At 44.6% G+C, this 13,237-nt stretch overlaps 1 protein-coding gene across 1 annotated transcript in view; it reads left to right on the forward strand.

The window, feature by feature from the left end:
- Positions 1-13,237, forward strand: part of arhgap24 (Rho GTPase activating protein 24) — a 53,313-nt gene that overhangs the window by 10,053 nt on the left and 30,023 nt on the right. Inside the window, exon 2 of the mRNA XM_070449776.1 lies at positions 921-1,043. Coding sequence (XP_070305877.1) covers positions 921-1,043 — 123 coding nt within the window. The remainder of the gene's footprint in view (positions 1-920; positions 1,044-13,237) is intronic.

The raw sequence follows: 13,237 nt of genomic DNA on the forward strand, positions 1-13,237 counted from the left end.
GTATCTGTTTCCTCGCAGCATCTCAACAAGTCTTGCTGTTGTTCGGATTGATTTTGCAACTTTTCGCACAAAAGTACGTCATCCCTAGGAAACAGAATGTGTCTCCTTCGCTGAGTGGGATTATCAGGCCATAGACAGTGTTGGTGTGATTATCAGGCCATAGACAGTGTTGGTGTGATTATCAGGCCATAGAGGTAAAAGGTCTCTAAGGTTGTACATCTGGTCTGTCTGGAAGGCATACTCCTGGTGTGTGAGGCTGAGATCCCTTGATGTTACAAACACACACACACACACACACACACACACACACACACACACACACACACACACACTGAGACTGTGAAAGCCCTTGATGTTTGTGTCTGTCCGCACCTTGATTTTGTCAGCCTTGGGGCGTCAATGACCCCCTTCTAAGTCACACTGTAATTACAGACCCTTATAACACCACAGACACAGCCCCACTTCCGACAAGCATCTGTTAGGCTGACGCTGTTATTATTGAATAAGTAATGTACTGTGGTGTTGACAATTTACTGTGTTCTTATTACGTTAGTAATGTTATAGCAGATGATAACTGTCATTATCGTACCCTACCATTTAAATGTTTTCTAATGATAAAAAAATAAACTATGCATTCTATGCGTCCATGTCAAAGGAGGTTGGTGGCACCTTAATTGGGGAGGATGGTCTAGTGGAATGGTAATTTTTTTTTTTTTTTAAATGGTTTCCATGGTTTCCAGGTGTTTGATGCCATTCCATTTCGCTCTGTTTCAGCCGTTATTGTGAGCCGTCCTCCCCTCAGCAGCCTCCACTGTTCCATGGGGTTTATTGGAGACATTTTGACCTCTTCGGTCCTCGTCAAGTCTTCTAGTTTTACTCACGCTTTCTTTTCCCTTCTTTCTGCTCTTCCTCCCTTGCAGGAGGAGACAGGGAGCGGATGACAGCGAATCATGAGACATACCTTCTTATGGCCAGCACCCAGAATGACATGGAGGATTGGGTGAAGACCATACGCAGGGTCATATGGGCCCCATTTGGTGGAGGTTAGTACACAGGGTCATATTGGCCCCATTTGGTGGAGGTTAGTACACAGGGTCATATGGGCCCCATTTGGTGGAGGTTAGTACACAGGGTCATATGGCCCCATTTGTGGAGGTTAGTACACAGGGTCATATGGGCCCCATTTGGTGGAGGTTAGTACACAGGTCATATGGACCCCATTTGGTGGAGGTTAGTACACAGGGTCATATGGACCCCATTTGGTGGAGGTTAGTACACAGGGTCATATGGACCCCATTTGGTGGAGGTTAGTTAGTGCACCCATGATGCATGCGTTTCAGTCCAAGACTAGACTAGACTTAATCTGTGACTGGCTCTATATGTCGTTTTTAGCACAGTAAATCATTATTATCAGGAGGGCATGTCTCTGTGATTAAACATATGGTGCTACGTGTCATTCCATCTAGAGGCTGGAGTTGAATGTCTTGTCAAAAGATAAAGCAACGCTCATTCAACTCTGCGTTTGTTAAGGAAACATTTGATCTCTGAATCAACAACACAGATTGTGTGTTACTATGTGCTAATTGTATGCTCTAACACACACACAGACACGCGCGTACACACACACACCAGTGTTGATATCGTCAACAAAAATAATTACAAAAATATTTGTCAAACAGCAATTTTTTTGTGGTTTGTTGATGAGACCGTAATTGACAAAATAGACCCAGAAAAAAATATAACTAACAAAAATTATTTTTCATTTCAGTTTGAACTAAAATGAGACATGACGAAATGATCTCTGTCCAGTGGACTGGACAAGAGTTTTTGGAGAGATTAAGAGCTTTTCAGCGACAATCACAATTAATATTAGCAGCACAGATGCACCGTGCAGTTCTTGATTCTAGTCCTAACCACTAAGAAAATATGACCCATAATACCGGCACTACGTTTTTCTCTGTTCTATCGTGCATTGGCAGGCCGTAAACAAGGCTACTTGCGGAACAGACCGTTAACCATTTGTTTAGGCTACACATTGTTCAGTCACGTTACCTCGTTAGCTAGCTATAGCTAACAACCTGGGGCATGTCGTTCAACAGGATGCAACGTAAGGACTTGGGACTCGATTTCGGACTCAAGGTTTAGTGGCTCGACTACATCACCTGGCAAAACAGTCATTAACTCAAGTTATACTTTTGGACACCAATGTTGCTGAGGCGTCTGTCGAATGTTGATGAGTCAGTGATTTACATTTACTATAGGTTAATGAGACAATGCAAATGTGATGGGACTAAAATTAAAGGGCATTTAGTTGACTTAAATGGCCCACAGTTTTTGTCATTTTGACAATATCTAGACTAAATCATTATTCAAATTATATTTTAGACTAGACTGGCAAATTTACAACTGCACGCATGCATGCATGCATGCACGCAGACACACACACACACACACACACACACACACACACACACACACACACACACACACACACACACACACACACACACACACACACACACACACACACACACACACACACACACACACACACACACACACACACACACACACACACACACACACACACACACACACACACACACACACACACASACACACACACACACAACACACACACAACACAGCACCCTCAGCACACAGCCTCCTATACAGGAGAGCTTCCTTTGACGTATTGCTGCAGTGGGGGACGCACACACACACACACACAGACTGAGACTGAGGCTATTGGAGAGATAATACCCTAGAGATGTGATTAAAATTGTGGGTCATGTTCTGTTTGGTCGGCCTGGTACTGTGGAGGCAGGGAGCTCGCTTAACCAAAGGGTTTGGCCCAGGATAGCGTCAGTATCTGTTCAGTATCTGTTCAGTAGCTATTCAGTATCTGTTCAGTAGCTGTTCAGTATCTGTTCAGTAGCTGTTCAGTATCTGTTTAGTAGCTGTTCAGTATCTGTTCAGTAGCTGTTCAGTATCTGTTTAGTAGCTGTTCAGTATCTGTTCAGTAGCTGTTCAGTATCTGTTCAGTAGCAGTTCAGTAGCTGTCCACCCCCACATCAATCAATCAATCAAATGTATTTATAAAGCCCTTTTTACATCAGCCGATGTCACAAACTGTACAGAAACGCAGTCTAAAACCCCAAACAGCAGGCAATGCAGATGTAGAAGCACGGTGGCTAGGAAAAACTCCTTAGAAAGGCCAGAACCTAGGAAGAAACCTAGAGAGGAACCAGGCTCTGAGGGGTGTCCAGTCCTCTTCTGGCTGTGCTGGGTGGAGATTAGAACAGAACATGGCCAAGATGTTCAAACGTTCGTAGATGACCAGCAGGGTCAGATAATAATAATCACAGTGGTTGTAGAGGGTGCAACAGGTCAGCACCTCAGGAGTAAATGTCAGTTGGCTTTTCATACCCGATCATTCAGTTAGAGACAGCAGGTGCGGTAGAGAGAGAGTACAGAACAGCAGGTCCGGGACAAGGTTGCACGTCCAGTGAACAGGTCAGCTGTTCTGACCTGTTCTGCCGCAGGAAGAGATAGAGAGAGAATTAGAGGGAGCATATTTAAATTCACACAGGACATCGCATAAGACAGGAGAAATACTCCAGATATAACAGACTGACCCCCGACACATAAACTATTGCAGCATAAATACTGCAGGCTGAGAAAGGAGGGGTCGGGAGACACTGTGGCCTTATCCAACGATACCCCCAGACAGGGCCAAACAGGCAGGATATAACCCCACCCACTTTACCAAGGCACAGCCCCCACACCACTAGAGGGATATCTTCAACCACCAACCTACTGCCCTGAGACAAGGCCGAGTATAGCCCACGAACATCTCCCCCACGGCACGAACCCGGGGGGGGAGGCGCCAACACGGGCAACCCACTCAAATGACGCACCCCTCCTGGGACGGCATGGAGAGCACCAGTAAGCCAGTGACTCAGCCCCCGTAATAGGGTTAGAGGCAGAGAATCCCAGTGGAGAGAGGGGAACCGGCCAGGCAGAGACAGCAAGGGTGGTTCGTCGCTCCAGTGCCTTTCCGTTCACCTGCACACCCCTGGGCCAGACTACACTCAATCATAGGACCTACTGAAGAGATGAGTCTTCAATAAAGACAAAGGTTGCGACCGAGTCTGCGTCTCTCACATGGATAGGCAGACCATTACATAAAAATGGAGCTCTATAGGAGAAAGCCCAGCCTCCAGCTGTTTGCTTAGAAATTCTAGGGACAGCAAGGAGGCCTGCGTCTTGTGACCGTAGGGTATGTGAAGGTATGTACGGCAGGACCAAATTGGAACGATAGGTAGGAGCAAGCCCATGTAATGCTTTGTAGGTTAGCAGTAAAACCTTGAAATTATCCCTAGCCTTAACAGGAAGCCAGTGTAGAGAGGCTAGCACTGGAGTAATATGTTCAAATCTTTTGATTCTAGTCAAGATTCTAGCATCCGTGTTTAGCACTAACTGAAGATTATTTAGTGCTTTATCCGGGTAGCCGGAAAGTAGAGCATTGCAGTAGTCTAATCTACAAGTGACAAAAGCATGGATACATTTTTCTGCACAATTTTTAGACAGAAAATGTCAGATTTTTGCAATGTTACGAAGATGGAAAAAAGCTGTCTTGAAATATTCTTGATATGTTAGTCAAAAGAGAGATCAGGGTCTAGAGTAACACTGAGGTCCTTCACAGTTTCATTTGAGATGACTGTACAACCATCAAGATTAATTGTCAGATCCAACAGAAGATCTCTTTGTTTCTTGGGACCTAGAGCTAGCATCTCTGTTTTGTCTGAGTTTAAAAGTAAAACATTTGCCGCCTGCCACTTCCTTATGTCTGAAACACAGGCTTCTAGCGTGGGCAATTTTGAGGCTTCAGCATGTTTCATTGAAATGTACAGCTGTGTATCGTCAGCATAGCAGTGAAAGTTAGCATTATGTTTCCGAATGACATCACCAAGAGGTAAAATATATAGTGAAAACATTAGTGGTCCTAAAACGGAGCCTTGAGGAACACTGAAATGTACAGTTGATTTGTCAGAGGACAAACCATTCACAGAGACAAACTGATATCTTTCCGACAGGTAAGATCTAAACCAGGCCAGAACTTGTCCGTGTAGACCAATTTGGGTTTCCAATCTCTCCAAAAGAATGTGGTGACCGTTGGTATCAAAAGCAGCACTAAGGTCTAGGAGCATGAGGACAGATGTAGAGCCTGGGTCTGACGCCATTAAAAGGTAATTTACCACCTTCACAAGTGTAGTCTCAGTGCTATGATGGGGTCTAAAACCAGACTGAAACATTTTGTATACATTGTTTTGTCTTCAGGAAGGCAGTGAGTTACTGCGCAACAGCTTTTTAAATTTATTTTGAGACGAATGGGAGATTCGATATAGGCCGATAGTTTAAAAAAATATTTTCTGGGTCAAGGTTTGGCTTTTTCAAGAGAGGCTTTATTACTGCCACTTTTAGTGAGTTTGGTACACATCCGGTGGATAGGGAGCCGTTTATTATATTCAACATAGAAGGGCCAAGCACAGGAAGCAGCTCTTTCAGTAGTTTAGTTGGAATAGGTCCAGTATGCAGCTTGAAGGTTCAGAGGCCAAGACTATTTTCATCAATGTGTCAAGAGACATAGGATTAAAACACTTGAGTGTCTCCCTTGATCCTAGGTCCTGGCAGAGTTGTGCAGACTCAGGACAACTGAGCTTGGGAGGAATACCCAGATTTAAAGAGGAGTCCGTAATTTGCTTTCTAATGATCATGATCTTTTTCTCAAAGAAGTTCATGAATATATCGCTGCTGAAGTGAAAGCCATGCTCTCTTGGGGAATTCTGCTTTTTAGTTAGCTTTGCAACAGTATAAAAAATACATTTTCGATTGTTCTTATTCTCCTCAATAAGGTTGGAAAAATAGGATGATTGAGCAGCAGTGAGGGCTCTTCGATACTGCGCGGTACTGTCGGTAGACTTCCAGTTTGGTGCTAGTCGGTAGACTTCCAGTTTGGTGTAGAACCATTTCCGTTCCAATTTTCTGGAAGCTTGCTTCAGGGCTCGGGTATTTTCTGTATACCAGGGAGCTAGTTTCTTATAACAAATGTTTTTTTGTTTTTAGGGGTGCGACTGCATCTAGGGTATTGTGCAAGATTAAATTGAGTTCCTCAGTTAGGTGGTTAACTGATTTTTGTACTCGTCCTTGGGTGGAGGGAGTCTGGAAGGGCATCTAGGAATCTTTGGGTTGTCCAAGAATTTATAGCACGGCTTTTGATGATCCTTGGTTGGGGTCTGAGCAGATTATTTGTTGCGATTGCAAACGTAATAAAATGGTGAATATTAAAGTCCCCAAAAATGTGAATATTATTTGCCATGACTACAAGATCCAATAGGAATTCAGGGAACTCAGTGAGGAACGCTGTATACGGCCCAGGAGGCCTGTAAACAGTAGCTATAAAAAGTGATTGAGTAGGCTGCGTAGATTTCATGACTAGAAGCTCAAAAAAGGAAAAAGCAGTCAATTGTTTTTTTTGTAAATTGAAATTTGCAACACCTACGCCTTTGCGGGATGCACAGGAGATATGGTTACTAGTGTAACCAGGAGGAGAGACTTCATTTAACACAGTAAATTCATCACGCTTAAGCCATGTTTCAGTCAGGCCAATCACATCAAGATTATGATCAGTGATTAGTTCATTGACTATAACTGCCTTGGAATTGAGGGATCTGACATTAAGAGCCCCTATTTTGAGATGTGAATATCACAATCTCTTTCAATAATGACAGAATGGAGGAGTCTTTATTCCAGTGAGATTGCTGAAGCAACACCGCCATGTTGTTTGCCCAACCTAGATCGAGCACAGAACACGCCTCAATGGGGATTGCTGAGCTGACTACACTGACTATGCTATGTGCCAGACTCAACTAAGCTGGCAGTGGCTAAACAGCCTGCTGCTCGTCCCTGTCATTTTACCACTGAGCTGCTCTATGATTTACATAACCCACGGATCCTCCAGACTAACACAACAGAGAAACGTTTGCTTAATGTAACGCAAATTCTGAGAGTCAGGAAGCAAGACAGGGAGTGAATTTAATAATAAATAAGAACATGGAACAAAACAAGAGTTGCGTCGGACATTGGAAGAACCATAACTAATACTACCTGGGGAAAGAACCAAAAGGAGTGGCAATATAGGAGAGGTTATCATAGAAGTGATTGGTCCAGTGGAGTCTCATGAGGTGCAGGTGCGAGAGTAACGATGGTGGCAGTGTGCACATCTTCTTTCTGTCTATGGTATCTTTATCTTGTCTGTCTTTCTCGTCTATCTTATCTTGGTCTGTCTTCTCTGTCTACCTTTATCTTGGTCTGTCTTTCTCTGTTGCTATCTTATCTTGTCTGTCTTCTCTGTGCTATCTATCTTGGTCTGTCTTTCTCTGTGCTATCTTTATCTTGGTCTGTCTTTCTCTGTGCTATCTTTATCTTGGTCTGTCTTTCTCTGTGCTATCTTTCTCTTGGTCTATCTTAGTCTGTGCTATCTTTATGTTGGTCTTTCTTAGTCTGTGCTATCTTTATGTTGGTCTATCTTAGTCTGTGCTATCTTTATCTTGGCCTATCTTTCTCTATGCTATCTTTATGTTGGTCTATCTTAGTCTGTGCTATCTTTCTGTTGGTCTATCTTAGTCTGTGTTATCTTTATCTTGGCCTATCTTTCTCTATCTGTTGGTGTTTCCATCTTTTCCATTCATCGGCATTGCTCTCTCTGCTGATATCTCTGTCTACGATTAGTTCTCTATGTTCAGCTGTAAAGTATAGGGACTTGAATAATTATCTTTCATTTACATTCCTTCGATTTAACTTTAGTCTGAAAAATGGCAAGCCTTTATTATACTTGAAACTAGCGTTGTTTTTCATTGTTTGGAATATTTTTGACATTTTAGAAAAGGTCCTCTTGTAAGGACGAAATGCGCAATGACTGAATACATTACTATCCTGTGAAATATTTACTGCTGTTGACAGTTCTTCCCTCTCTGCTGTGTTTAAATGTGAATGCATATTGCATACCATTTACCAGGCTAATCTGTAGACATACTGTGTGGCGGATAATAGTCACTTTTCTGGCTCTGTGAAAGGGTAGTCATTTCATGTTGACAATATCCGAGGAATTTCCATTACACTCTCATCCACAGCCAGGAGAGACGACTGTCTGACTGTATTTTTTATTTGTATAGTTTATTCTCCGTTAGTCAGTACCTCCTCTAAGAGTGTGTGTTCTTTGAATAGCTCTTGTGGGATCAAAGACTGTGAAGAATATTTGTACAATTACATGATTTACAGACCCCCTGGATCCAGTTCCCACAGAGCAGAGAGAGGAGAAAATAAAATAAAATAAAATTGTATTGGTCACATACAGATATTTAGCAGATGTAATTCTGGGTGTAGTGAAATGCTTGTTCCTAGCTCCAACAGTGCAGTAACATCTAACAATACACAACAATACACACACATCTAAAAAGGAAAATAATGGAATTAAGAAATATAGAAATATTAGGATGAGCAATGTCGGACTCCGGAGTATAAATATATATGTGATGGGATGTATAGATATTATGGGCAGTCTGTGGATAGAATATGTAGTATATCTGAAGAATACGAAGGATAAAATAGTATATGCACAGCAATAGTTAAAATAGGATAAGCCTTGACTAGAATATAGCATGTACATATGAAGTGGGTAAAACAGTAAACATTATTCAAGTGACCAGTGTTGCATCACTATCCTATGTCAGTCTCAGGGTCCCGGCTTTGATGCACTTTCTTCTGGATGGTAGCGGGGTGAACAGGCCTTGGCTCGGTGGTGTGAACAGTCCTTGATGATCTTCTTGGACTTCCTGTGACACCGGGTGCTGTAGATGTCCTGGAAGGCCAGGCAGCATGCCCTCTGTGATGCGATGTGCAAACCGCACCATCCTCTGGAGAGCTCTGCGGTTGCGGGCTGGTGCAGTTGCCGTACCAGGCGGCGATACAGCCTGACAGGATGCTCTCAATGGTGCATCTGTAAAAGTTTGTGAGGGTCTTAGGGGCCAAGGCAAGGTTGAAGAGGTGTTGTTGCACCTTCTTCACCACACTGTCTGTGTGGGTGGACCATTTCAGATCGTCAGGGATGTTTACGCCGAAGGAACTTTAAGCTTTTTTCCACCTTCTCCACTGCAGCCCTGTTAATGTGAATGGTTGCTTGCTCCCTCTGCTGTCTCTTGAAGTACACGATCAGCTCCTTCATTTTGTTGACGTTGAGGGAGAGGTTATTTTCCTGGCACCACTCCGCCAGGGCCCTCACCTCCTCCCTGTTGGCTGTTTTGCAACTGGGAGAATAATGTAATATACGGCTTTCTATTGTAGAGACACCACTCAAACAAACAGCTCCAATATGCTGAGAGAGAGGAGTTATGGCCAACTTGAGACTATAGCCCTATGAAATAGTCTAACGGCATGGAGCTCTTGGCTTTAGATGAAAGGAATGGGGTGGACCAGCCGGAACCTTTTTCTGTACCACCAACTGACTTTTGCTCTGCCCGGAGTACCCATGAAGTACCCCCTCATGTGCATTTGACCAGTAATCCTATGGTCTCATGAGTCTTCTACAGTACCCCCTGTGTACCCCGGCATATTTGTAGCAAACAGAGCGAGTAGTGGCGCGAACAAGAGCCACGATCGTAAATGTTAATGCATTTGGGAATAGAATGTATTTTCCACAGCAAGGAGACCAAACTCTTCCTACTCCTGAGGACTGATACTGCTGAGGACTGATACGCATGAGGACTGATACTCCTGAGGACCGATACTCCTGAGGACTGATAAGCCTGACTGATAAGCCTGAGGACTGATACTCCTGAGGACTGATACTCCTGAGGACTGATAAGCCTGAATGATACTGCTGAGGACTGATACTCCTGAGGACTGATAAGCCTGACTGATAAGCCTGAGGACTGATACTCCTGAGGACTGATACTCCTGAGGACAGATGCTCCTGAGGACTGATACTCCTGAGGACCGATACTCCTGAGGACCGATACTCCTGAGGACTGATACTCCTGAGGACCGATACTCTTGAGGACTGATACTCCTGAGGACCGATACTCCTGAGGACCGATACTCCTGAGGACCGATACTCCTGAGGAACGATACTCCTGAGGACCGATACTCCTGAGGACAGATACTCCTGAGGACTGATACTCCTGAGGACTCCGAGGGGGGCTTTGGCTCAGTCAAGAGAGCACCATGAGAGAGCACAGTGGAAATGATTAGTGCTAGAATGTGTGTGGGTGTGTGTGGGTGTGTGTGTGTCTGGCGGCCTGAACAGCATTCACCACACACGTCAGACAACGGAGGGCAGTGAGAGGGGCCTCTCTCTCTTTCTCCTGAGCTCTCTCTCTCTCTCTCTCTCTCTCTCTCTCTCTCTCTCTCTCTCTCTCTCTCTCTCTCGCTCTCTCGCTCTCTCGCTCTCTCTCTCTCTCTCTCTCTCTACTGGATGTTTGGAGGCAATAGAATGCAGGGTTAGGACGACAGGAGGACTGTGTTGTATGGAGTGAAGAGGGGAGGGGCCGGGAGCACTCAGCTCAGCAGGCAGTAAGCTTGAGGAGAGGAGTTGACCTGGCAGGACCTGAGTGTTGAAGGAGGTTGCTAATTGGCTGTGGTAAAGCTGTCACAGTCTCCACTCCAGACAGGACTAGACTGTCGAGCAGCCAGTGAGTCTGTGTAAAAGCCAGACTCTCCTCACCCGGCCTAGCCAGCATGTCAGGAGGATTTACGTGTTTAAATCTACAGTAGCCTTCCACCTCTGCTAATACATACACACACACACACACTACACACACACACACACACAACACACACACACACACAACACACACACAACACACACACACCACACACAACACACACACACACACACACACACACACACACACACACATCACACACAAAAACAAACCAAACAAACGTACACACACACTGCGAACTGCTACATGTGACCTCTGGAATAACACTCAGATTCATGGCCTGCGGAATTTCTACTGACATTTCTCATCATCTTTTCCTTGTATTCCTTTATGTGGGAAAGTAGTCTGGACACTGTTTCAAGCCTCTCCTTGTGGAGAAAGTAGTCCTGGACACTTTGTTCAAGCTCTCCTTGTGGAGAAGGAGTCTGGCACTTTGTTCAAGCCTCTCCTTGTGGAGAAAGTATCTGGACCACTTTGTTCAAGCCTCCCCTTGTGGAGGAAAAGTAGTCTGGACACTTTGTTCAAGCCTTTCCTTGTGGAGAATGGTAGTCTGGACATTTGTTAAAGCTCTCCTTGTGGAGAAAGTAGTCTGGACACTTTGTTCAAGCCTCTCCTTGTGGAGAAAGTTAGTCTGGACACTTTGTTCAAGCCTCTCCTTGTGGAGAAAAGTAGTTCTGGACACTTTGTTCAAGCCTCTCCTTGTGGAGAAAGTAGTCTAGACACTTTGTTCAGCCTCTCCTTGTGGAGAAAGTAGTCTGGACACTTTGTTTCAAGGCCTCTCACTTCGGTGGAGAAAGTAGTCTGGACACTTTGTTCAAGCCTCTCCTGTGGAGAAAGTATCTGGACACTGTGGTCAACCTCTCTCCTTGTGGAGAAGTAGTCTGGACACTTTGTTTAAGCCTCTCCTTGTGGGGAGAAAGTAGTCTGGACACTTTGTGTTAAGCCCCTCCTTGTGGAGAAAGTAGTCTGGACACTTGTTGTTCAAGGCGCTTCCCTTGTGGAGAAAGTAGTCTGGAACTTTATTAAGCCTTCTCCTTGTGGAGGAAAGTAGTCATGGACCACTTTTGTGTCAAGCCTCTCCCTTGTGGAGAAGGTAGTCTGGACACTTTGTTTAAGCCTCTCTTGTGGAGCAGAAGTAGTCTGGGACACTTGGTTCAAGCCTGCTCCTTGTGGGAAAAGTGAAGTCTGGACACTTTGTTCAAAGCCTCTCGGAAAGCGGAACTTGTTAGTCTGTGAGAAAGTAGTCTGGACCACTTTGTTCAAGCTCTGCCTTTGGAGAAATAGTCGTGGACACTTTGTTCAAGCCTCTCCTTGTGGAGAAGTAGTACTGGCATTGGTCAGCTCTTGGAAGGTAGCGACCCTTTGTTTAAGGCCCGTCCTTGGTGGTAGAAAGTAGTCTGGACACTTTGTTCAGCGCAGTCGTCCTTGTGAGAGAAAGTGAGTCGTGACACTTTTGTGTATCAAGCCTCTCCTTGTGGGGAGAGTGTAGTCGCTGGACACTCTCCTTGTTCAAGCCTCTCCTTGTGCAGAAAGTAGTCTTGACACTAGTTGTTTCAAGGCCTCTCCTTGTGGAAGAAAGTGTCTGGGACACTTTGTTTAAGCCTGCTGCCTTGTGGGAAAGTAGTCTGGACACTGTTCAAGCCTCTACCTTGGTGAGCAAAGATAGGTAGTCTGGACACGTTGTTCAAGGCCTTTCCTTGTGGAGTCATTCAAGGTAAAGCTCTTCCTTTCATCGAGTGATGAGTTTTCTGGTAGTCTGAATATGTGTATTTAGTGAGAGATTGACGGTCACATGCTAATAGAAATTGTTTAACTTTTCTGTTTTTGATATGAATGAGACCGAAAGGAGACAGAAACGAGGAGACTGGAAGAAGGACCGCAGGGGAGAGTAAACATCTGGAAAGTACTCTTGCCACGCACTCTGGCTGTTTCTACTGTGTAAAAACAAGAGTAACTGAGGACCTCACGAAACACCAAACAGAATGACAAAGTTATCATACCCATGGGGACGATGCCTGGTCCACATCTCTGTCCTGTCTATCTGATCACAAGCACGGCTGCTTATAATACCGGACTCGGTCTGTTTCCCTTCATCTCCAACGATGGCTGACAGCACGGGGACTTTAAACGAACTGTGTTCCTGCAGGTGCTCGTGAATTTTATCATAGTTTTATTCATCGGTGCGGAGCATCTACGCCAAACAAAGTGTGTCGGCTTTCCCAAAGAGGGTGAGGTAAACACGTCCCGTCAACGACTCGTCTGGACATAGCGTGTGTGAAGAGAGGTCACAGGTTACGTGTTTAATGACTTTACTACCAGAACAGAACCACTTAGGGCTGATGGAAAAACCTATGTGTTTGAGATGACAATGTCAATTCTTCTTTAATGTTTTAGGGTGGAGATTAACGTTGACAAAGATACTGTATTCTGAGTGGTGTTGCTGATGTTTTTCA

The sequence above is a fragment of the Salvelinus sp. IW2-2015 genome, linkage group LG20 (assembly GCF_002910315.2).
Source record: "Salvelinus sp. IW2-2015 linkage group LG20, ASM291031v2, whole genome shotgun sequence".
Lineage (NCBI taxonomy): Eukaryota > Metazoa > Chordata > Actinopteri > Salmoniformes > Salmonidae > Salvelinus > Salvelinus sp. IW2-2015.